The 24,988-nt window shown below is 39.3% G+C and overlaps 1 protein-coding gene across 3 annotated transcripts in view; it reads left to right on the top strand.

Annotated features, from left to right (window-relative positions):
• Positions 1–3,090: 3,090 nt before the first annotated feature.
• LOC149186656 (methyltransferase) overlaps positions 3,091–24,988 on the top strand; it is a 208,613-nt gene continuing 186,715 nt past the window's right edge. Inside the window, exons 1-3 of one of the 3 annotated variants that reach the window (XM_089411083.1) lie at positions 3,091–3,431; positions 3,543–3,631; positions 4,604–4,699. In XM_089411083.1, coding sequence (XP_089267209.1) covers positions 3,278–3,431; positions 3,543–3,631; positions 4,604–4,699 — 339 coding nt within the window. In that variant the 5' untranslated portion in view covers positions 3,091–3,277. Of the gene's footprint in view, positions 3,432–3,539; positions 3,632–4,603; positions 4,700–24,988 lie in introns of all 3 variants that reach the window. The other 2 variants (XR_016255707.1, XM_089411082.1) reach the window with 2 other exon arrangements.

Genomic DNA, 24,988 nt, shown 5'->3' with positions numbered 1-24,988 from the left:
CATGTGAAACCTTATTCAGGTCACTCAGGTTACCAAAAGACACTGACAACGATGTAGATATATTATTATTGGCCAAATTTGAAGAGGGATGTAGCAGAGTTTGTGGCAAGGTGTTTCAACTGTCAACGAGTGAAAGCAGAGTGTAAACATCCAGGTGGAATGCTACAGCCAATTACGATTCCATAATGGAAATGGGAGGTTATTTCCATGGATTTCATCACAGGGTTGCCTAAGACAGTGAAGCAGCATGATTCCATTATGGTCATTGTGGACAGATTAACAATGGTTGCACACTTCATTCCAGTGAAGTCTACATTCTCAGCTAACAATGTGGCGCAGGTAATAATCAAAGATGTAGTTTGACTACACGGTGTTCCAAAAAAGATTGTGTCAGACAAGAATGCAGAGTTTACTTCCAAGTTTTGGAAGGAGTTATTTGTAGGTTTGGGCACAGAGTTGGCCTTCAACACATCTTATCATCCACAGATAGATGGAAAGATAGAGAGGGTCAACAGGATATAAGAGGACATGTTGAGGATGTATGCGATGCATCAACAGACGAAGTGGGAAGAGTATCTCTCTTTGGTAGAGTTTGCATACAACAATGGTTATTAGGAGTCATTGAGTATGAGTCCTTTTGAGGCATTGTGTGGGCAGAGTTGTAATGCTCATATCAATTGGAGTGATCCAGTTAGCATGGTATTAATTAGACCAGATATGTTGGCAGACATGGAACATGAAATGCAAGCGATCAAGAAGAATTTGAAGGCAACACAGGATAGGGAGAAGAGTTATGCAGATAGGAACAGGTTGTTCAAGGAGTTCCAGGTTAAATGCTTCACCCAAACTCCATGAGTACTTATAGTCTATTTGTCCTCGGGGATTGTAGAGAACCCTCATCCCGAGATCCTGCCACCTCTGGGGCCCCATCAAAGCAAAGAATGTGAAATTTTTGATTGGAAACCCATATTTGAAATTGACTCTTTGATATCGATAAGTGCCAAAATTGCTTATTCTTAGGAGACATGATAAGATTACACTTAAGATTAAACTGTGTAAGCGAAAGGTCTTCATATCTATCCAGTGTTGAAGGGTGGAGAGGTGTATGTCCCAAATTTATTGTTTTCAACCAAAAGAGATTTTGCTCTTTTCGCTACCACATTTGGAAGTGTGAGAGAGTCTTGGAAAATTGCCTTGTTTCTTATCAGATTTTCCAAACTACAAATTTGGGGAGAGATATCCATACTTTTATGAAAGTTATTTTCCTTTGAAAGAGGTTTTATAGTATATTGTAATTTTGTTTTTATTAGTAAAATTACAAATAGTTTTTTGAAAAAAATATATTTAAAATAACTTTAAATAATAATGATATTTCAAAACAAATAATTAATAAACATATAAAAATATAATAAATTTAATTAATAAAATATATAATTAGAAATATAGATGTGAAATATATATAAAATATAAATATTAATTATAAATTAAGATTAATTTTACCATATAAATTAAGATAATGTTTCATATTTATATATAATTTAGAACTTTATATTTAAATTTAATTCATAAACATATAAAAATTTAATACTTACATACATTGTTGCACTCTCTCTCTCTCTCATTAAAAAAATTAAATTATTAGTCAAAGGAAAATAAAATATGATATATATGTAATTATATGTATATTAATACAATTTGAGTGGGCCTAATGGTTAAGAGCATGTGTTCTTCTAACCTAAGATGTCACATGTTTAAAACTAGAGGGGTAGAGTCCCTTGTCCCACAAACAAGGGGTCTCATACACCAATTTGGTGTTTGGCTTGGTAGTGACCTTAAAATTGGATAATTATAGTAATATAATTAAATATATATATATATATATATATATATATATATATATATATATATTTTTTTTTTTTTTTCAGAAGAAAAAAGCGATATATGATATATTGAGAAAATATAATGGTCAGAAATACATGAAGGCATGAACCATAGCCGCATGTCCAGAACAGGGACTGCAATAAGGCATAAAGTGGCAAGCAGAGCCACAAACCAAAGAGCCTAAAAAAAGCCGTAGATGGAGGAGAGGCCAGAAGGTATATATATATATATATATATATTTTTGTTTAGAGATGTGATATATATAAAACAAATGTCAAAGAAAAATGAGATAGCATATATATAATTATATGAAATGATATTTTAAGGTCCATGAGACTAAAAATAGTTATTGAGACCATTAGTTCCATGTTTTTCGCTTTTGCAATTCAATCCTTTTCCGATTCAAATTGATGGTGAGCTGACCCAACCTTCCAACAATCCCCTCGCTAAAAAGACAATACCAAGAAACTGATGCTAACATGTTGTCATAACTTTCTATGATGTCTTTGAATGCATCACATTCCAAAATGAAATATTTTTCCAATTCCACAGCCCCAGACATGCAAAATATACACACCCGTTCTTCCCAAGCTTCTTTAGGCCTTTTCCACCATCCTGTTTCACATCGAAGTTGATGTGAGTTTGTCCTTAATTAAGCAATAAGAACCTTTGCCCTCCATGAAATGCTAGCTCCAATGAACTCTTTTTGTTGTAGATCACGTGTAGGGTTGAATTCCTCAATGTAATATTTCTTCTTTCTACCCAACTCTTTTCTCTATACCTTTTTACGAAACTTTTCCATAACAAAATCCTTTAGCTCCTTGTTATTTGTGAGACAGACATTATGATAGTTATTGCATTTTTGCATCATTTTTTTTTCCTAAAATAATAAAATTGCTTTTAAAATAATACGATGAATGGAATCAAAATTAGAATTGAATCAGAATTAGAGAAAGTTTTAGCTAAGTTTAAACTCAAATAAATTTTTTAGCACCATAATCAAATTTGAAAAAATATACCCTTACCATAAAAAATAACTCAAAAAAACTGAATGATTTTATACCCTTAGAATCACACTCCTCATAGGATTTTACCCTCAATCACAACGATGGAAAAATTGAAATTTCAACATCAATATGAATCACTATACCTCTCAAACCTCGTGGCAGACCAAGCATAAGCGAGGCCACCATTCATATTATTTATTTCACCATTCGATTTCCCACAAGACATTTGAAGCAAAGGAAGCATTATCCCACGGATTTGAAATGGTGGGTGGATAATACCTGCAATGTCTACCAACATATTTATTTCACCATCCAATTTCCCGCAAAATATTTGAAGCAAAGGAAGCATTATATCAGGGATTTGAAATGTTGGATGGATAATACCTGCGATGGCTACCAACATTTCCATTCCTGGTCACACGACACTCTTTTACTTAACTTTCGGAATACCAGTTCTTCCACCAAGCCCTCAAACTTCGAATAAAATTAACCTGTTCGCAACAGCTAAATCCACCAGAGCAGTTCGATGCGCTGTTTCATACAGTGAGATTCAATGTCTTCCTCCAATTCATTTTCTCTGGAATTGCACAATGAAGCAGCGGAGCAATGATAGGAATATTGATTTATTGATGATCTATTTTTCTGGCGCAGAAGAGAGGAGCGAGCGCGGTAGAAAACGACGAGAACAATTTCAGAAACAATATGGCATCGATCCTTCCGATTGGGATTCGCGAACTTCAAAGGTATGGAGTTTGTTAAAAATAATTCGTGTAATTGTATTTGAAGTATTTATGCGCTTCGTAGAAATGGAGGCACACTGTTAATTTTATTTTATTAGAATTATTTATCTTCCACTGCTGGGAGTTGGAAAACAATTTTTAATTATCATCTCCAAGGTGTGAATGCGTTACTATTAACCATTGGCATTTGCTGTCTTAGTAGTATGGACTAATTACTTTTGGATGTATTCGAAGCTATTGTAATATTTATTTGTATGTTTATTTTTTTGTTTTGTTTTGTTTTTTTAACATTGTTTATTTTCAGCCTCTGGAGTTCCAAAATATTTGTAGTTATCATCACTAGGGTTTTAAGGCTATTACTGTTCGTCAACTTCATTCCACCAGCAGAAGAAGGGATAATTAAAGTTCATATGCATCCGTACAAATTTGGAAATGTAATTACACTATATTTTGAAAAGAAATACTGGTTATGGTAACTTTTAGCTGTCCTTTGGCTAAGCTGCCATTTTGTAAGGACTGTTTTATTATTGTCAAAGTCAGTCAGGATCTGCACCTTGCCTTATCCACATCCACTTTGGGGCGTTTTGAATCATGGTCTTGATATTCATACAACCCTGATAATTTGCTACCTTAGGTGACAGCAGTGAGCTTAGATGCAGCATTTATTTTTTCAAAAATCCAACCTTGTAAGAAGAAAATCAATTTTATGCACAGAGTTCACTATGCTATTTTTCAGTGACCAGGCAAAACTTCATGTTATGCAAATCTAGCAAGCAGACTTCTTTAGGAGATTAGCTGGGCACTCGTTATTTTGCTACCTGTACAGCTCATACTCTTGAGACTCATTTACGTAACTTTGGTATTGAGTAGACGTTTGTATAAATTCATTTTGTCCTGCATTAGCGAATAAAATACTGTTTACGACAATCAACTGAGGGACTGATGATGTTTTGTTGGCCATTACCCTGTACGCAGTCCAGTAAACTGTCAAAGCGAGAGCAGGAGGACAAGGAAAGGACCTCAACATCAGCTGCAACCAGTGTTCCGAGAACAACGCATAGGATACTAAAGGTCTGCATTTTTGGCGTTCTTTCTTAATTACAGAATAAAATACTTCCTTTAACTATTAAATTGATCCACATATGTACATGCAGGGCATTTTATAAAAAAACAGGATGCTAAAATCAGCTTCCACGAGCTGGTGGCCTCTGGAGCCTATAAGCCTAGGTAGCATAATAGCAAATAGAAAGATGCCTTAAAGGAAGGCTTAATAAATAGACAAGCACATAAGAAAATATAATATCCAGAGCCAGCTGGTCCACACAGTCCATCCATAAACACAACTAAAGCGGCAACAGGATTGTTAGAGTTTAAATGTTGTTCTGAAAGCGTTTGTCTGTCAGCATGGTATGCTTCAGCAGACCTGTACAGTCGTGATGACATTGGTGAAGGTGCAACAGTGATGACAGTGTTGTGGTGCAGCGTGATTAGCAGGTTCTGCAGTAGTCTCTTCCACAACAGTCTTCAGACCTTCATGGCACAATCAATAGAACAGTTAAGGGCGCAACCAAAGTTATTAAATGGTGGAGCAGTTATGTGGGAGTTAAGAGGGTTCATGGATGCTGGGCATGTATGCACCAACATCAGTCTTTTCCACATTAGGTTGCTGCCCAGAATTAGTTTATTAGCTTCATTTCAGATTTAGAAGTTGCTTGTTTCTATTTTGAGTTTGTTTTTCCAGTTTTAGAAAAAGTGATCTAATTAAGTATATTTCCATTTTTACAAGGAGCGGCTGATCCCAAAGATAGAAGTTGGGTGCTTGGCACGATGTTGTCTTCTCTGGTTAAGGCACAAATTGCTAGGAGCACAGTGTGTGCATGCATGCAGGTTGAGTGCTCCAGTTAGGCACCTATGGTTAAGGTCTTGTGCATTGTAAATCCCAGCCTATTTCTCTATATAAGTAGGCAGGGTCTCTATCAGGACAGCACAGTGCGTGCCTGCATGCAGGTTGGTGCTCCACTCTAGGCATCTAGGTTCAAGGTCTTGTGCATAGTAAACCCTAGCCTGCTTCGTGATATAAGTAGGCAAGGTCTCTATTAGGACATACACAACGAGAGTTTGAAGTGATTGCTTTTGTACATATTTCCTTTACGGTCAATAAAGAAAAGAAATGTGATGAGTGCTGTAGATTCTTATTTACAAGTAGGCAGGGTCTCAATTAGGACATACAGAACAAGAGTTTGAAGTGATTGCTCTTGTACAGATTTCCTTTACGGTCAATAAGAAAAGAAATGTGATGAGTGTTGTAGATTCTTATTTACTTCTTGTTACAATGTTCAGTTAACTATGTGTTTGTATATCTAGTATACTCACAATGGTTTTGAGAGTTCTTTAGTTTCTAGCTATCTAGGGTTTTAGTTTGCAGGTTGTCTTAGTATGAATTGAAAATCTCAACAAGGATTCATCCTCGTTTTAGGGGGAGGGTCATCTTTGTCTGTGGGGGGTGGCCCCCATTGACTGATAACAGGTTTTGGATCAATGACGATGGGTTCCCACCCTATTAGCTCAAGAGGCTTTTCAAGCCCATGTAATGGAATTGTGAGTTATACTCACCGAATCTCAATTCTAACTTGATTAATATCAAGCAATTTTTTCCTGCTTGGGGAGAGTTAGGTGTGGGTTGATCAAGTTTCACTCAAATTCACTGAGTTATACATGTGACTAATTGCAAGTCAAAATTTGACTTGTGATTAATTACCTGTATAATACTTAGATTAACAGAGTGAAACTCCCCAAGCTGTCTAAGTCAATGTTGCACGAAGCGGGGACGTTTTTTGGAAGCTAGGACACAGAAGCGTTATTTTCCAAAAATCTAGGAAGCGAAGCGTCTGCTATATATATATATATTTATATTTTTTTGCATTTATACTCAAAACAAACATCCCAAATACCAAGTTAGTTGTAGAAGACATGAAAACATGCATATTTTTGCATAAATCAAGATAGATATAGCGTCCATTGTAAATTAATGATTAATTATTCGAGCATGAACCATTTAGATGCATCAACCATCTAGAATCTAGATTCTTCTCCTCTTGTCTAGCCTTTGCCTCTACCTCGATTGTCTAGGGATATTAGTCAACATTGCCCAATTTTGATCAAACTACCTAATCCAAGACTTAAAATATGGTAGAAAAAGCTTAATATGCTTGATCAATGATTTTGACTTGATTGAAAGGTAATTTTTTGCTAAGGGCGTGACAAAGGAGTTCAACAATTAACACCACCAACACTAGGGTACATATAGGGTTTGGTGCTCTTGATTAAATTCTAATCACATACCTTCATTCTTGATATAATCTAATGAAATGCCACAATCCCATTGATCCTGAATTCCTGAAAACTGTTAAGTCTGCGGAATTTTGAATAGGATATGAAATTCTATTTTCTCCATATGAAGTCCAATGAGGCTGGAACCACTCTCAAACATCCTGGACCCACCCCCAACAAGCAAACTCACCAAAAAAAAACAAAACTGATTTTTTAAGGCCGCGCGGCGCACTTTTCCGAAGCGCGTACGGAATTGTACGGGAACCGTACGATTCGACCTCCAAAGCACCGCTCTTGGTACGGCCGAAGCGTCGTACAAAACTTGTTTCAGAAGGACGCTTCCGGAATTTCGATGAAGCGTCATTATTAGTCTGAAACGCGTTTCGGAATTTCGGAACCGCATTTCGGGAGGCGCTTCCTGGACACATCCGTACGGACCGCGTTTCGGGGGTTAGATCCTGGAGGGGGACGTTTCCTGCAACATTGGTCTAAATATCCACCCTTAAATTGCACCATTTTGCCATTTTTTCATTTTTGTCCTCGTCAAGTTTTTCGCAATTCGAGTCAAACCCTTGAATCTTCTGCTTCCTTGAGTTTTTTTTTGTGCTGAGTTTAGTGACTATGTTTTAGACTCAGATAGCCAAAAGCAAGCCACACGAATTTGTTGTCTTAGGCCGGAGGCAAGGGTGGTCAGCTATGGTGTTTCTTTCAGCTCCCTTAATCAACTTGGCTTGCATGATGGTGATGTCATTGTTCAGATCGTTGGGACTAGTATGAGTGGGTTGAATGAGCACGAGAATTGATGAGTGTTTCCTTGCTCATGGTTCAAGGAGCACCACTCCAAAACTTCAGTAGCTGATGCAAATGTGCCATTTTCATCTCAACCTTCTGTACCTACACTATGATTTTCAAATGAAGATTTGTGTACATTAGGGAGCCATCATATTGGGTAAAGCATGTATTGTGTTAAAATTTTCTGAACTAAGATTTATTTCTACATTCCAAATGAAAAAGATATTTCTATTCTAATAAGCTGCCTTGCATTGAAGTTAGGGACTCATGGAAGCTTATTTCCTAAAAGGGTGGCTTTCAAGGAAATGGGGGAAGAGAGAAGCTGGCTACATAACTTAGAAATCCATGCCAATGCCAACCTGGGAAACTCACAAAAGCTTGTAATAAAAAAGCACTACAGTTCCTTTCCATACCTATGCTAAAAGGTGCACATTAACAAAATAACTTAGCCCAAAAAGCCAAGAAAACACTTCAATAATGCAAGTTTTTGACTTAGTATGCTTTTCCAATGAGTGCAAATAAAAAATATGTCTTAGTACTTTCCTATTTATGCAACAAAAGTCGCTGAAAAATAAGTTAACTTAGCCCAAAATGCCAAGAAAACACCTAAAAAGGCAACCTTTTATGGTGCCATCCATGTATTCCTCTTGCAGATTAGCTATTATAACTTGTTAATGGAAGATATTGTTAATTGACCTTAGTTTAATGCTTAGAATCAGTAAATTTTCAGAGTGCTGGTGTCTTGTCCTTATGATATGCCCTCCTTCCGAGCAAAACCCTTGGCCACGAACCTAGCCTTGTACTTCTCCACATTGCCATTTGAAACGTGTTTGATCTTGTAGATCCAACGGGAACCAACCACTGCCCTGTCCAACGGTCTAGGTACAACCTCCCACACATCGTTCAACATGATGGAGTTATACTCCACCATATCATCTTGTGACACCTGAAGGTGTGCGACCTCCTAATAACTGGAAGGCTCATTGTCAATGAGTTCACTCATCAACGCCTTGTACCTTGAATACCTTTTTGGCGGTCTCCTGCCCCTGGAGCTCCATCTAGGAGCTCCCACAAACACTTGCACATCTCTCAACGTTTGAAGCACCTCTTTGTTTCTTCTCCCACTGGTGGTGGATGGAGCTTCCTACTCCTCAACCTATTGCTGCTGCTCCACCTGCTGTGAACGCTCCTCTGCTCCTGTACTTGTGTCTGTACTAGTCACTGTACTCAAACTGGTGCCTTGAAACTGAGATCCCTGTTCATCCCTTGGAGCTTTTGTTGACTCACTTTGATCAACTGTTGGCAACTCGTGATATCTCCTAAAGGCTTTCTCCTCCTGGAACTTCACATCTTATCTCACGATGATCTTCCTGCTACTTGGAATGTAGATCCCACATGCCTTGGATGTTTCGCTGTAGTCAATGAAATAACCCTTCTCTGCAGTCGAATCCAACTTGGTGCGTCTCTTATTCTTCTATAGTTAGACCTATTATTGTTGGATCTACGACCACTATCACTCTCTGGACAATCTCGGGCATAGTGACCATGTTTGTGGCAATTGTAACATTGAATATTGTGAAAATTTACAAGTCTAATTGCAGCAACTGGAAATTTATTCTTCTAATTGTAAATTAATTTTGCCGTTTATTTGCTACGATAAATAACAAATAAATCACACTGCAATTTTTCACCATAAAAAATGCCACAGAAAATAAAATGCTAGAAACTGAGAAATATTCTAGCACACACACATAAAAATGACAATTTTTTTGGACAGTTGTCCCTGAAAGAACCCAATGTGGGAAAATCGATGCAACAATGAGGGTTTTATTATTTTGCAGCAATAGAAATTCTGAGTACAATAAAATGACGCCAAACTGCGGCTTCTATCTGAGAGAAATACTGACAAAATCAACTGAGGGAAATTACCCTCCTCTCCAAGCAATCTCGCAACAAATTGAGTCTCAGAACCAGCCCTGGAACACCTCTGCACAAGCTTCTATGTTGCCTTTGCGCAGGCACAACTTTTGCTACCCAAATATTGTCTCTGATGATGACGTCTAGCCTGATGTTGCCTCTGGAAGTGATTCTCTTGACCTCCTGGAACTTTTCCCAGTCTCTAGAAGCTAAATCGACCTCTCCGCTGGCTGAATCGAGCTGCCCCTCTTGAGGTACTGTGCAAATCTTGCGTAACATCCCGGAGAATAAACTCGGCCTCCTCTCCTGAATCTTTCGGAACTAGAAACTCCTCCGGAAATCTACTACTCTGCCCCTCTGCCACTTGCTACTTGATCTCTGACTTAATCTTTCTTGCTAAATCACCTGCACGGGAAAATCAAATTGTTTAGTTCATTGAGTATCCGCCACTGGTGTGTTCTCCATCTACCCATTGACCTCTTCTTATAATTTCTAGTTGAGACTTCAACGACCAAGATTAAAACTTAATTGATCTTTGATATCATCTCCAAGTTGATCTCGTGTGAATTTCTAGATAATTCTCACCTTTCTCTATTAATTATTATTAATTAACCAATTTTCCTAAGTTAGACTTAGGAAAAATTTAAATGATGGTTAATTAGTTTAATTGAGCTATCTCTAGGTGGAATTTGATTTCTGGGTTTTGGAGAACTCACGTGTTTTAGCCTCTCCACAAAGTTTTGAGACTAGAATACCATCTGATGCTACAAAAACTAACACTCCCTCTTAGCAAGGAAGGTGTTCTCTAGCGTTGCACTACTACAACACCCTGTATTTGCATTATCCTCCATACATATTGTTGATGTCTGACAACTGTAGTTGCCTGCCACTGTCCACCAACCATTGCGCTAACTCTAATTCATCTGCTATCAATTGTAGCTGAACCATACTGCATTTGTGCTGCCGCTGATACTGCACTCTACAATTTGTATTGCTGCCAACTTCGCATTTGCACTGCAACCAAACTAACACTCCCTCTCACTGTTGTTGTTGCTACTGCAATTACTACAATTGAGAAGCATCCAAAATCCTGAATCAACTGTGTCTCTGTGCTACAACTGTTTCCTGATCCTTTGACTACTACTAGATTCGACACTGTCTACTAGGAAATCTGTGCTGCTGTTGATTCTACACTGTGACTCCTGCACTTCTATCAACACTGCTCTGCGCTTCTCAGCATCTGACTGCAACTGTCACTCTGGAATTTATTGCACCAACTGACACTGATCCTCCTGCTACTGAATATTGTGGGCCCCTGTAGCAAGGGTAATGATCCATGAGTAAACTGCAACTGCTACTCCTCCATGGGTCCTGCCCAGCTCAACGTAACTCTGGAATCTAGAACTCGATGTCTCCCCACCTCTCGCTTGGAGGTATAGTTGCATACAAAATTAATTGGTCCTCCAATTTAGAAGACAACTGATCTATCTTTGTGGATGTTGTTGCCTGATCTTGCTTCTCTTTCTTGTCCTTCTTCCTCTAAAGACAATGAGTACTGTAGTGACCGAACTCACCACCCCTGAAGCACTTGATCTTCAATAGATCGTTCTTCTTCTTCTTCTCTCCCTGTGAGCTTTGTCCCCGAATGGGACCTTTTGCTTTCATTTTCAATGCAAGGGCCACATTTTCTTCCTCCTTTACACCCTTTGATCCTCTGCTGCTACTGCCGTTGATGGAGCTCTTTACTAGAGCTCGCCTCATCTCCTCTTGTGTGAGATCTGCCCACATCCGATCCCACCCGAGCAACTGATCTCATCCTAGAATGCCTTGGACGAAGTTCTCCCATTCCTTGGGGACAGCGTTGAGGGCTTGTTAATTTTAGATAACAATGGTATGTTCTATGCTTTAGCACAATTTACTTCAATGTTCCTTATCAGCCCAATGACAATTTCCAATTATTTCCAGTAGCAATCACATTAACTTAAACACATTGACAGTAAATGCAGATAGAACATAAAAACATGTGCAAAAGACAAGCCAAGACAAGAGGACACAAGATTTGGCAGATGCCAGGGAAAAACCCCAATGTGGGGAAAACCCTTTGATCAAATCTTCTTATTATTATTCAATAGTTCAATAGAGAGAGAGTACATAGATCAAATTCACTTGCCCAATACATAGTCAAAACAAGCTTGTCAAAATCAGCAGTAAAAAACAGTCAACTGTAGCCCTAACCTGTAAGTCAACGCTGGTAAAATTAGCACTAAAACGTCCTCCAAGCAGCTTGGTTAACAAAAGTCCAACTCGACCTTCAAAGAGAGTCAAAGTTAGCCCAAAATAGTTCGGTCAAACCCAGTGAAAGGAGAGAGAAACACTGTTGTAATTTATGCAGTCAAATTTGAAGTCAATGTTGAAGTCAACTTGCCCAAAACACCTCGAAATCTGTGCCCAACAACTCGGCCTAAAGAAATTGGAATTCTGCCCTAAAGATCGAAGTCAAACTTGGTCAAATGAGCCCTGGCCAACTCTAGTCTGTTTTTTTTGAAATTCGGCTTGCACTTAACCTTGAAATATTTGCCCTCTTGCCACATGTGCAAAGAAGAGAGAGAGGTTGCCTAGTTGTACGAACCAATCAAGAGAAGAGAGAGATGAAATGATGTGATGAGTGATGTCCAAATGAGGAGAGAGGTCACTCCTATTTATACAATTCGTTGAGGGTGAGGAGACACATCCATTGGGCTTCTTGAGCCTACATTTGACTGAGGTCGACCTTGACAATTTGTGCATGAGAGAGAATAAATTCAAAATTCCACTTCTGCTTGTCAGAATGAGATGATCTTTATATCAAAATTGGACCTCTCGAAAAGAGGAATTCAATGCAATAATCATCTTCATCATATGAGCTGTCCTAAGGTGGAATTTGGCCCTAGTTGCCAATTTTAACACTCCCTCTCAACTAGGGAGAATTCCACCTGCCAATCCATTTGTCATCATCATGCCATCCTGTCATCATGTATCATCTCTGTCATCACTACCCTGGTTTGCTCTGCTGAACCATGAAGTAATAATGAAGAAGAAGTGATCGAGAGTGAGTCATAAGATCATACCACTTTTGTTGTCTAGGTAAATCCTCTCTGCAGACAGAGATGATCCCTCTAGCCCAATGAGTGGGACTAGCAACGTATGTGACAATCTACCAGACACTTTCCTAAGTTACAATTGAAAAGAGAAATGAAGAAGATGGCCTACCTCGTTTTGATGCTATCTCGATCTCCTTTGTTGAAAACCTTGAATCACTTGCGTCACGGGCTTGTTCCTGCTGCTTACAACGTTTATGCACCTACATAAGAGATCAAGACACAACAAGGCATGTAAATACAAATAGCATATTAAAAAGCAACCTACTTAATTGATTAAGGAATGTTAAGATAGATGATACATGAGCATACACATCAATGGAAAATGAACCAGCAGTTGTATATTAATAGAAAAGAAGGGGAAGCATACAACCAAGCCTTGATGTTAATAGGCTCTCCTTGAATGAATGTCCAAGTCCAAGCTAAGCTCTCCAAGCACTCATTCTCCAAGCCAAATGAGTAGCATATAGGCACAATCTTAGCATACGGGTGCATATAGACAAGGACCAACCATTTGGGAATGGGAGAGGATGAATATATAGGCTGGGAAAGGGAGTTAGGATCCCTCCAAAGATAGGAGTAGGCCCTCATCTCAAGGAGGTAGCTCATAGGGATAAGACCAAGAGGCCAGGTTGGGAGAACTCGACTTCATCTACGCTGAACAACCTCCACCTTGCTGCTCTGGAAGCTTTTAGATCACGAAGCTTCTCATCCTCATTGGGAAAATTGCCTTTTTGGGATCATCACGGGTATACAAGTAAACAGAGCGATGCCATCGCGGGTCGAGTATAGTACAACATGCAGCCATCGCGATTTTTAGTCTAATAAGAGCGACGACTCTTAAATTAGGGTTTATGAGCTATTTCCTTTAGGGGAAGCTCAAGGCATTTTCCAATCAATGTCTAAGGGAGGATCTGAGCTGCATATATGAATGAGTACACTGCATTATGGTCATGTTTTGGGCACTTCAGGGTATGTCACAGGGAAGTGCTGGAGGTGTGATAAAATACCGTGTAACAACTCTCCACTGACAAAAGTCAATCCTTGATCCCAAATCAAGTTGTTGAACACCATGCATCCTAGTCATAGGGAGTATAACAGTCCATGATGCGTCCATTGGTAGTGTTATGTCCCCTAACCATCTTTTCCCAACTCATTGGCCAGATGAGAGATACTTTCCATGAGTCTTGGACTCCATGGGTAGGATGTGTGTTGGGGCATCGACTGGAGAAGGTGAACCACTCATCCTGCTCATATGCCATAGGAGAAGGTGAACCACTCATCCTATGCATATGTCAATCGTAGGGGATGGTGAACCACTCACCCTGCATACATGTCAACCATCATGGGGTATCACAGGGGAAAGTGAACCACTCAGCCTATGGTCACTCATAGCTCCAAGAAGTACCCCAAGCCCCCAGGAGCTCCCAGAGCTCAGTGTCCAACTCATACGGGACCCTCATAGGAGGGTCGTTCCACGACTCCAAGTCTCTCTCGGAAGGTTAAGAATTTGACCTTCCCCAAAGGCTTCGTGAGAATGTATGCTACTTGCTCATCTGTTTTGATGTGTTGGAGCCTTATTGCTCCTTGTTGTACCATAACCCGGATAAAGTGGTACCCTAAGAAACCAGATTCGCTCTCCTGGCCCCACGTGTCCCGAATTGGACGAATTAGACATGATTCAGTGGGACATGTGTCCTCCAGATCGTGTCTAATCGTGTCCCTATTCCAGTACACATGTCATGGAATTTTTCCCTCCGCGTGCCTTTGAAAGTGTGATTTGGCCATTCTTTTCTTCACCAAAGTCATTGTGGGTTTGCTGTGGGTGTGTGAGAGCTAAGAGTAAAAGGCGTGGGAGCATTTTGGAGGTGATTCAAGCAACATGTAAGTGCATTTTCTCTCTATTGTTTTTGCATTTTTATTACAACAGTTTGCATGTGCATTTGTTTTACAAATTTGTGCATTTTTTCTTTATTTTTTTACAACATTCATGTCTCAATCAAGGGCAGCAAGGAAGGGGCAAAGGAAGGGGAAGAATGTCCCCATTTGAGATGCCCCTCCTTTTCGAATTTCATCAAGGTCTGCAAGTGTTCCCTCTATTGCAAGTAGGGCTGCAACAACAACTTTAAATGTTGAGGGAAAGTAGCCTCAAGATAACAAATATCCCTTGTGGAAATATGCCACAAGAGAGCAAGGGCCAGGCAATAAGATGAAAGGAGGAGGCAATGTTGATTTTGATTTTGATGACTTAATGAGAAAACTATAGTATCTTGTCTTTCTCCTATTGGATCATTGATGAATATATATTATGATTTATCATTTATGTCACAATTGTATTTGTATGCATAATGTTACTTTGTAAAACTTACATCTAGATGAAGATCTATGTTTGGATCAACAAATTTGTATCATGAATGAGAATTCGTGTAAGGAATACCTATTTTTTAATATATATATAAATAAAATAATATATAACGTGTACTAACGTGTCTTGTTCCGGGGGGTCAATGTGTCCATTTCTGAACTCGAATCCCGGTGTCCTCCGTGTCCACATGTTAGGTGACTTAGGTGGTACTTGATATCAATGTGCTTGGAGCGGTTGTGGAACACAGGATTCTCTGATAGGCGAATCTCACTCTGGTTGTCGCAGAAGATCACAATGGTATCTAGCACGTGATCAAATAGCTCACAAAAGAGCTTGCTCAACCAAAAAACTTCACAACAGGCCATACTCGCAGCAATGTATTTGGCCTTGACGGTGCTTAAAGCAATCGATTTTTGCTTCTTGCTCATCCATGATATTGAAGTAGACCCCAAAGAGAAGCAACACCCAGACGTGCTATTGCGATCCACCACACCGCCAACCCAGTCAACATCTGAATATCCATGAAGCCTCAAGTTCTTGGCAGTGTATCTCAGTCCATAGTGGGTTGTGCCCTGGAGGTATCTCAAGAGATTCTTAGCAGCAATCCAATGAATGTGATGAGGCTCGACCATAAATTGACTCAACGTGTTCACAATGAAGCATATGTCAGGACGAGAGTTTACCAAGAACATCAGGGCCCCCACAAGTTGATGATACTCGAAAGGGTTCGCTAATTCGGGCCCAACAACACTTCCACATAACTTCTTGAAGTTGAGTTCCATCGGAGTAGACACGGACTTGCAATCCACCATCCCACATCTCTCAAGCAGCTTCACAATGTACTTTCCTTGAGAAAGGAAAATATCACATGGGTTTTGCCAGACCTCCAACCCTAGGAAATAATGCTTCAGTCCTAGGTCCTTTATCTTGAACTCGGAAGCCAACTACCTCTTGCATTGATGAATGAGAGGGTCATCACTTGTCAAAAAGAGATCATCCACATAAAGGACAGGAATAGAGGCTTGTCCTTTTCAACTTTGAAGTATAGGTTTAGGTCAACATCGCTTCTTGTAAATCCCAACTGCATAAGTTAGCTATCAATCCTCTCATACCAAGCCCTAAGGGCTTGCGTCAACCCATATAGGTCTTTCTTCAACTTGCATACATGTGTCTTCCGATCTTGAACTTCGAACCCCTCAAGTTGTTCTACATAGACTTTTTCCTAAGCGAGCCATGCAAGAAGGAAACTTTGACATCCATTTGGTGAAGCCTCCATCCTTGTGAGGCAGCAAGGGCTATGATCGAACGAATGGTGGTATATTGGGCAATCGGTGCAAATAGCTCATCATAGTCTACTCCTTCCTTTTGAGAAGCCTCAAGCAACAAATCTGGCCTTGAACTTTTCAACACTCCCATCAACTCCATGTTTGATCTTGTAGAGCGATTTTGAAGTGACCACTGACTTGTCCTTGGGTCTAGGAACCACATTCCAAACATCATTCTTCATGATCGACTCATACTCCTCGTTCATCGCATCCTTCCAAACTTGGTGTTTCACGGCTTCTTCAAATGTACATGGCTCAGATTGTACAATGGTACTCATGGCAGCTAAGTACCCTTGGTACCTATTCGACTTCTTGCTTTCACGAAATGTCCCCCTTGGTGCAATATGTTTCTCAACATCTTCAAGAGTATCTTTGAGCCACAAAGGTCTTTTTCTTGAAGTAGAGGGCTCACTAGGAGGTGGATCAATGGGATCCATCGAACCTTCCACATCGGGCATTGGGTCATCAGATGGAGGTTCATCCTGCTTTCCTATATCATCATCATTATTGTCCTTCCTAGGGATAGGAAGATCTCAGACTTTCCTAAGGGCAAAATCTTCATCGAAAGTGACACCATGACTTATTTCTACTTCCCTTTGACTAGGCACATAGATTCTATATGCCTTCGAAGTTTCACTGTAGCCTACAAACATTCCTTTATTCCCAGATGCATCTAGTTTGTTTCTTTTCTCTTTCGGCACGTGAAAATATATAGGACAACCAAAAACTCTAGAATGAGAAACATCAGGTTTCTTATCGGTGAATAGTTCTTCGGGTGTCTTGAAGTCCAATGCTTGATGTGGGCATCTATTTTGAACATACACAATGGTGTTGGCAGCTTCTCCCCATAAGAACTTCAGTAGACCTTGGTCATGAAGCATGGCATGAGTGGCTTCTATGATAGTTCAATTCTTCCTTTAGGCAACTTCATTTTTCTTAGGAGTATATGTAGTAGTGGTCTCCCTCTTAATCCCAGCTTCTCTACAATAGTCAATGAATTCATTTGACTCATATTCAATCCCATTATCGGTCCTCAATATTTTGATCTTCTTCCCTGTTTGATTCTCGACCAAGGCTTTGAAAGAGTGAAACCATTTGAACACCTCGTCGTTCTTCTTTAAGAAATAGATCCATGTTTTGTGAGAGAAGTCATCCACAAAAATTGCATAGTGCAAATATTGACCCAAAGATGTCATGGGCAACATACTTGATAGATCAGAATGGACCAATTGAAGAATATCAGAAGTTTGAATTTGACTTGAGGGGAATGGTCCCCTTGTATGTTTTCCAGTTGCACAACCCTGACACACACCTTCATGATCTAAGTTGAATTCGGGCATACCTGTGACCATCTTTCTTACATCAGGTAAGGCTTTGTAATGAAGGTGAGCAAATCTTCGGTGCCATAATTCATATTGAAGAGAAGTATCGCAAGTCATTGCTCCTAATGGACTTCCTCCAACTTGATAAAGACCTTCAACGCTGAATCCAAGAGTGAATGCATCTCTTGGGTTCCTTTGCCAAACATGAACCTTCCCATCAATGAATGTCACCTTGAAACCTTTATCTTCCATCACAGAAATAGAGACCAGGTTCTTTTTCAGATCAGGTACATACAACACTTCTTGTAAATGAAGGGTTTGACCTTGATTTAAGTGAAGAGTAACAGTCCCAATTCCTTTCACGGGATAAGTGGCATTATCCCCAAGTATAATCTCCATATTTGTCTTCTTTTCAATCAAGTTTGAGAGAGCCTCTTTGTACCCAATGAAGTGCCTTGAGGCACCACTATCAATCAACCAATGATCCAATGTATCCAAAGGAGAGGCAGTGGTGAGGGCAGAAATAAGATAAAATTCTTTTTGCTTTTCACCAACATTAACTTCTTCATACTTGGAGTTTCTTGACTTCTTGGGAGGACGACCATTTCCATTTCGAGTAGCGGGAGCATTCCTCTTTCGTCTATTGTTCCTTTGATTGCCATTGCCCTTGTAGTTGTTGTTATGGTTGTCATCATCTCTTGGAGTATCCTTCTTGTGAGGACACTCTCTAGCAAAATGTCCAAACTTGTTGCAATTGAAGCATCTTCCTTTTCTTCCTTCTTTGAATCCCGGCTTGAACCCTTGACCTTGTCTTCTTGGACCAGCATTGTTCTTCCTCTTAGCATGAGCGGAGAAGGCGGTAGGATTGTTTCCATTTGAGGGCTTGTCTCTTTCCATCATCCTTATTTCTTCTTGACTGCCAATAATTCATCAAATCCCAGAATCCTGTCATTGTTGAGGATGGTAGTGTTAAACACATCCCATTCTCTTGTAAGGCCTCCAAGTGCAATAAGAGTGAGCTCCCTGTCACTAATGACTTCTCCAATAGATAGGAGATCATTCTTGATCTCGGTAATCCTCATGAAGTAGGATTGAATGGATTCTCCTCTATCCATCTTGATGTCTTTCAACTTGTTCTTGAGAAAGAGAACTTGATTTGCATTATTTACTTTGAACATCCCAACCAACTTGTCATACATCTCCTTAGATGTTTCCAAATCAGAAATATAGGCAACCAAAGGCTTGTGAATAGAATCAACAATAATTTTCTTAGCTTTAACCTCACCTTTCTTGTACTTTGTTTGTGCAACTGCGGATGCATTTGAAGGAGGCTCCACTACTCTTCCTTTGACATAGTCCATGGCATCATTTTCTTCCAATGTCAAATCTAGAGACATCTTCCATGCATGATAGTTGGATTTGTCCTTAAGCTTGTCCTCGGATTTGAAGTAGGATGTAGTCGTCATTGGGACTAGTTCCAAGTTCTTGTCCAACAACTTCCCTTAGTGATTGCTTTTCCTCACTCTTGCTTGGGCTTTGTCTTCACCTGAGCTTCGATACCATGTTAATTTTAGATAACAATGGTATGTTCTATGCTTTAGCACAATTTAATTCAATGTTCCTTTTCAACCAAATGACAATTTCCAATTATTTCCAGTATCTATCACATTAACTTAAACACATTGACAATAAATGCAGATAAAACATAAAAACATGTGTAGAAGACAAGAGGACAGAAGATTTGGCGGATACCATGGAAAAACCCCTATGTGGGGAAAACCCTTTGATCAAATCTTCTTATTATTATTTAATAGTTCAACAGAGAGATAAAGTACATAGATCAAATTCACTTGCCCAATACATAGTCAAAGCAACCCTGTCAAAATTAGTAGTCAAAAACAACCAACTGCAACCCTTACAAGAAAGTCAATGCTTGTCAAATCAACACCAAAACGTCCTTCGAGCAGCTCGGTCAACAACAGTCCAACTTCGCCTTCAAAGAGGTTCAAAGTCATCCCAAAACAGTTCGGTCAAACCCAGCCAAAGGAGAGAGAAACACTGCTGTAATTTATGCGGTTAAATTTGAAGTTGACTTGCCCAAAACACCTCGAAATCTGTGCCCAGCAACTCGGCCTAGAGAAATCGGAATTCTGCCCTGAAGATCGAAGTCAAACTTGGTCAAATGAGCCCTTGTCAACACTAGTCAGTTTTTTTGAAATTTAGCCAACACTTAACCTTGAAATATTCGACCTCTTGCCACACGTGCGAAGAAGAGAGAGAGGCTGCCCAGCTGTACGAACCAATCAAGAGAAGAGAGAGAGATGAAATGATGTGATGAGTGATGTCCAAATGAGGAGAGAGGTCACTCCTATTTATACAATTCGTTGAGGGTGAGGAGACACATCCATTGGGCTTCTTGAGCCTACATTTCATTGAGGTCGACCTTGACAATTTGTGCATGAGAGAGAATAAATTCAAAATTCCACTTCTGCTTGTCAGAATGAGATGATCTTTATATCAAAATTGGACCTCTCGAAAAGAGGAATCCAATGCAATAATCATCTCCATCATATGAGCTGTCCTAAGGTGGAATTTGGCCCTAGTTGCCAATTTTAAAAGGGCTAAACACATGAGTTTTGTATCTGGAGGCGATTCTCCTACGACTGAAGCTCATCCTAGATATCCTAAATTCTGGTGAGAAAGGGGTTGATGCCTTCACCTTTCTGCATACGAACATTTCTCAACTTTTTCTTTAGGAACATCTTCCGCTGCTCTAAAGGATTTTGATATAGTGAGGCAATAGCGTCCCACATTTCTTTGGCTGTATTCTTAGCTGCAACATGAGAGACTATGATCTCAAACTCCATCAAGAATCAATCACTTTGCCCTGACCATCTCCTTATTGTAATTAGCTAGCTCGTTTGCATCTGTAGGCACGACTACAACTCCTTTTGCGTACATCTTTAGACCATACTCATCTAACAGGAAGGACATCCTGGCCTTCCAGATACAATAGTTCTATGCACCCTCTAATTTGTCTTGATCTCAAAGTCCTGTTGAATCCATTTCTGCAAAAACTCGACCTCGGACAGAAATCTCCCTCTTTCACTTGCTCGACTGCTAGCACTGCTACTCGCACTCCTTTCTGGAGTGAGAAAATCTGATTGCTGCTACTGGAAATTTTGGATTTATGAATTAGAAAACCTCTGAGAGAAATCTCCCTCTGTGTGTGTAATTTCTCTTCCATCAAAGAAGATTGTGAAACTTCCTCGGCAGCAATGGCAAGTTAATAAATCCCTGGTGTTTGAAGAGGAGGAATTACTTGTAGCATCGCAAAATATTCGCCTTCCTTATTTAAACCTAGGACATGAACCATTTCAACTCACCTTAGCTATCAATGACCTTCTATTACATAATTGCATGTTAGACTCAGGGGCTTTTGCAAACATCATGCCACTAAAGGTCATGAAACAATTGGGTCTGAGCATCACTCGAAGGTATAAAAATGTGTGTGGTTTCAACTCCCAACCTGTTGAAGTAGAAGGCCTCATAAAAGACCTTAATGTTTCTTTGGCTATGAACCCTGATATATCATTGCTTATGGATGTTGTGGTCATAGATATCCCTGATGTTTGGGGCATGCTGTTATCAAGGAAACTGGGAGCACCGTTGGTGGTCAACTTCAAATTGACTTATCATACGTCACCATTCCCCAATTTGATGGGACCCCTTTCATCCTCTATAGAGAGTCTACCTACCCTACGCATGTGGTCAATCTGGGGTCAGTCCTATATTATAGGACACAAGAAGTTGAGAAGCCTTCTCCCATACTCCCTTAACAATTTGTCTGTATTCTAAAGCGACCAAATCACATATAAAACAAGAAATGGAAGCCTAAGAAGGAATACAAGGTTGGGGATGTGGTCTTGGTAGATAAAAATCCAATACTCGTCAAGATTCATGGGAAAGTCTGGGAGGATTACTACTACATTGCCAAACTTAACGACGAACTTTGGTTGCAACCGATCAAGTTGAGTCGTATCACCCCTTTTATTGACACTTGACATTGTATTATATGCATGTTAGAGTAGGATGCATTGCATCCTCATTTTCTCATCAGAACTAACATCATATGATATTTTCATGATAGATTAGTTGCATTTAGATGAAATTTGCATTTTATTTTCTTATTGATTTTTATGGCTTAATACTAAGCATGAGTGATCATAATACACCACAAAAACATGTTTTCCTATGTGCTTGGTCTTTGATATGTGCAGGTAATAAGTTTGCAGTACCAAGAGATTGCTGGTGTTCTCATGACATCCCGTTCAAGTAGCTTCATGCACCTCTTTGAGAGATCATGTCACAGTTGGAGCCAGATGATACCCACCACTTGTGTATAGTGTACATAGGAGGAATTTTTCTCCTAGATGGTCCTCCGCCGGCAGCCAACAACCCTTTGCAGCCACCAGATAGCTCGATGTGCCATCATCTCCGCCACTTGAGCCAACCATGTGGTCTTGTTGACCACTCAAGTTGCACTTGGAAATTTTTTGACGACTCCATGCCCAAGGATATGTCAGAGGCTTCAATGTACCATCAAAGTTTTTAAACTCTAGCTTCTTCTCTGTTTCTTCTTCAGTTTTCAGATTCCGCAGCCTTATGGGGATATTGTATAAACATCACTAGCATGATGACTAAATCCGTGTAAAAGGCCTAGGGTGTTGGGACTCGATCAACGAGCGAGTACACCTTGGAGTGTTTTTTTTACTTGGTTAATTATTCTTGCTTTTTAGTTGTGAATAATCTTCTAGGTTTTTTCACTCACCGCATACTCCAAAGTCGGGGTGATGGCTTGAAGGTTGATCCCCTAATGCATCTTAGTGTCTAGAGTCAATGTATATTACCATGCTAGGTCATATCTGAAATTTTGCGGAATTTGACTAGGTCTAAGTACGATTTTTTAATAATTAAAAGTTTCCTGCAAAACGAGATTTTTTTAATTATTTTCTATGTAATGATGTAAATAAGTGGCCTTAGGAAATGTCTGTGGTGTGTGACTACTCGAAATTCATCCTCAGAGATCCAACGTTATCCTAGGACCCACTTTGAGGGTCAAAAAACAACTTATAGTCCATCAAAAGCCGATTTTTCTAATGTTAGTGGCAAAAATGAGGAAAAAATTCAAAAAAATGAATAATTGGAAAAATTTAGAATTTTTTCCGAAGTCAAAATAAGTCAAAATTTTGACATGTCAATTCCAGTGAAGGTCAAAGATGATGTGGCAACCATGTGGGGCCCACCACATGAAGCACAAGTCAAAGTCAAAGTTCCAAGTGGCAAGTCAAATGGTCCAACGATGAGTTCATGAGGCAACAAATAAAGGTTTGAAGTTACTTTTGTCAAATGGTATGGAATATCAAATTCAAGTCAAAGTATAGTTGGATGGGTGATTTGGCAACCAACTCATCACGGAATTAATGCACCCATGAAGTCAAGTTTGTGGGTTAGATTTAATGGTTTGATTTGTCTACTTGGCAAGTCAAATTCCTCATAACGAAATCAACTCATTATTGAAGATATGTTAAAGTATTTGATGGAGAAATTAGTGGAGATATGTCTCCACTATATTTTACCTTCCTATCCACATGTACGCAGCTCTCCAAGTTCAACTACGCACAATTTTGGAAGGGGCTGAGATATTTCAGTTAGTGGGGGACATATGTCAGAGTTTCCCCCCTCTTAAGCTCACATATTGGCATATATTGGTTAGTGGAGATACACTCCTCCACTTTTAACTAATACTCAAGCATGAACTAAGTCTATACACACATTCTAGTGGACAACACTGACATGTGTGTCTGAGTTTGTCCCTCACAAAATCAGTCAAGAAATACACGTTGTCAAGTTCATACACAAAGGTAGTTTGACATCATATTTCGTTGGTAATGCACTGGAGTTTACAACAACTAATTAAGGAGTGGTCTCCCCCTTTGACCATTGTTCAAACTTCATACACTTGGTAGCAATGATGATATACACAACCCTGTTCAACAAAAATAACGCGCAGACTTATGGAACAACGTGACACTTGATTGTCAAAGTGTCAAATCACAGGTTCTGATTGAAGAGTTGTGTGGGAGTTTGTCTCCCTTTACCCACTCCAAATCACACATGGCAATTCAAAGCAAAATACATATGAATAAAAGGATGGTACATTGATCTTCGAAGGAAGCAGACACAACAGTTTGAAGTGTACATTGCCAGTGAAAGGTGCCACCTACAACAGTTTGGAGACAGACAATCCTCTTACCACTTGGAATTTGATTTGCTTAACTTGGAGTTTCCTCCTCCTCTACTTGTCATTGGTTCTCACATTGAGATCTTCTCCATTTTGCCTATTTATATGAGCTTTGTGCTGTCACTTTGTATGATTGTTACGAGCTATTGTGCTTGGGAAAACTTTGCTCTTATGTACACTTGTTCTTAATTGCAATAAAAGATTTTGGGGTTCATTTATGAGTTGTTGTTCTTTTGGAGTATGATGATTGGCTCACTATTGGTATAATTTCCTTTGCTCATGCTTTGATTTATTTTATTTCCATATGCTCTTGTAGATTTGTTAATGTAAAAATATCTTGCATTGACAATTGATTTAGGAGTATGCTCTAGGTGTAGAAATATCTAGTTATTTTCCAATAAATTTCTAGAGTTTTCTTATCATTGCTTATTTGCTAAATCTATATGGGACTAATATTTGAATGAAGTTTTATAGAGAAAATTCTTGATGGGATTCAAATATCAAGCGCGAGGGGAAGTCTTTGGAGAGACCAACCCACTCTTGACACATTCTCCAAAGAGCTCTCATTGGTTTTTTGAATTACCATAGTTTTATCTGTGAATATTCGGTGATCCTGAATCCTACTGCAGCAACTGATAACATTTCTCCTATTTGTTAAATTACTTAAACAAATTATTTGCAGTTTTCTACGACAAATATCGAAATAAATACACTGAAGCCTTCACAAATAAAATTCTATGGAAAGTAAATACAAGGAAAATACTAGCACATATATAATCACAATGACACGATTATTTTTGGACAGTTGTCCCCGGAAAAACCCAATGTGGGAAAACTGGTGTAGCAGATGAGGGTTTCTTTTATTAAT

The sequence above is a fragment of the Pinus tabuliformis genome, chromosome 3_1 (genome assembly GCF_031772625.1).
Source record: "Pinus tabuliformis cultivar Carrire ecotype Pingquan chromosome 3_1, CPIR1, whole genome shotgun sequence".
NCBI classification, from domain to species: Eukaryota; Viridiplantae; Streptophyta; class Pinopsida; order Pinales; family Pinaceae; genus Pinus; species Pinus tabuliformis.
This window is presented reverse-complemented; position numbering and strand designations above follow the sequence as displayed.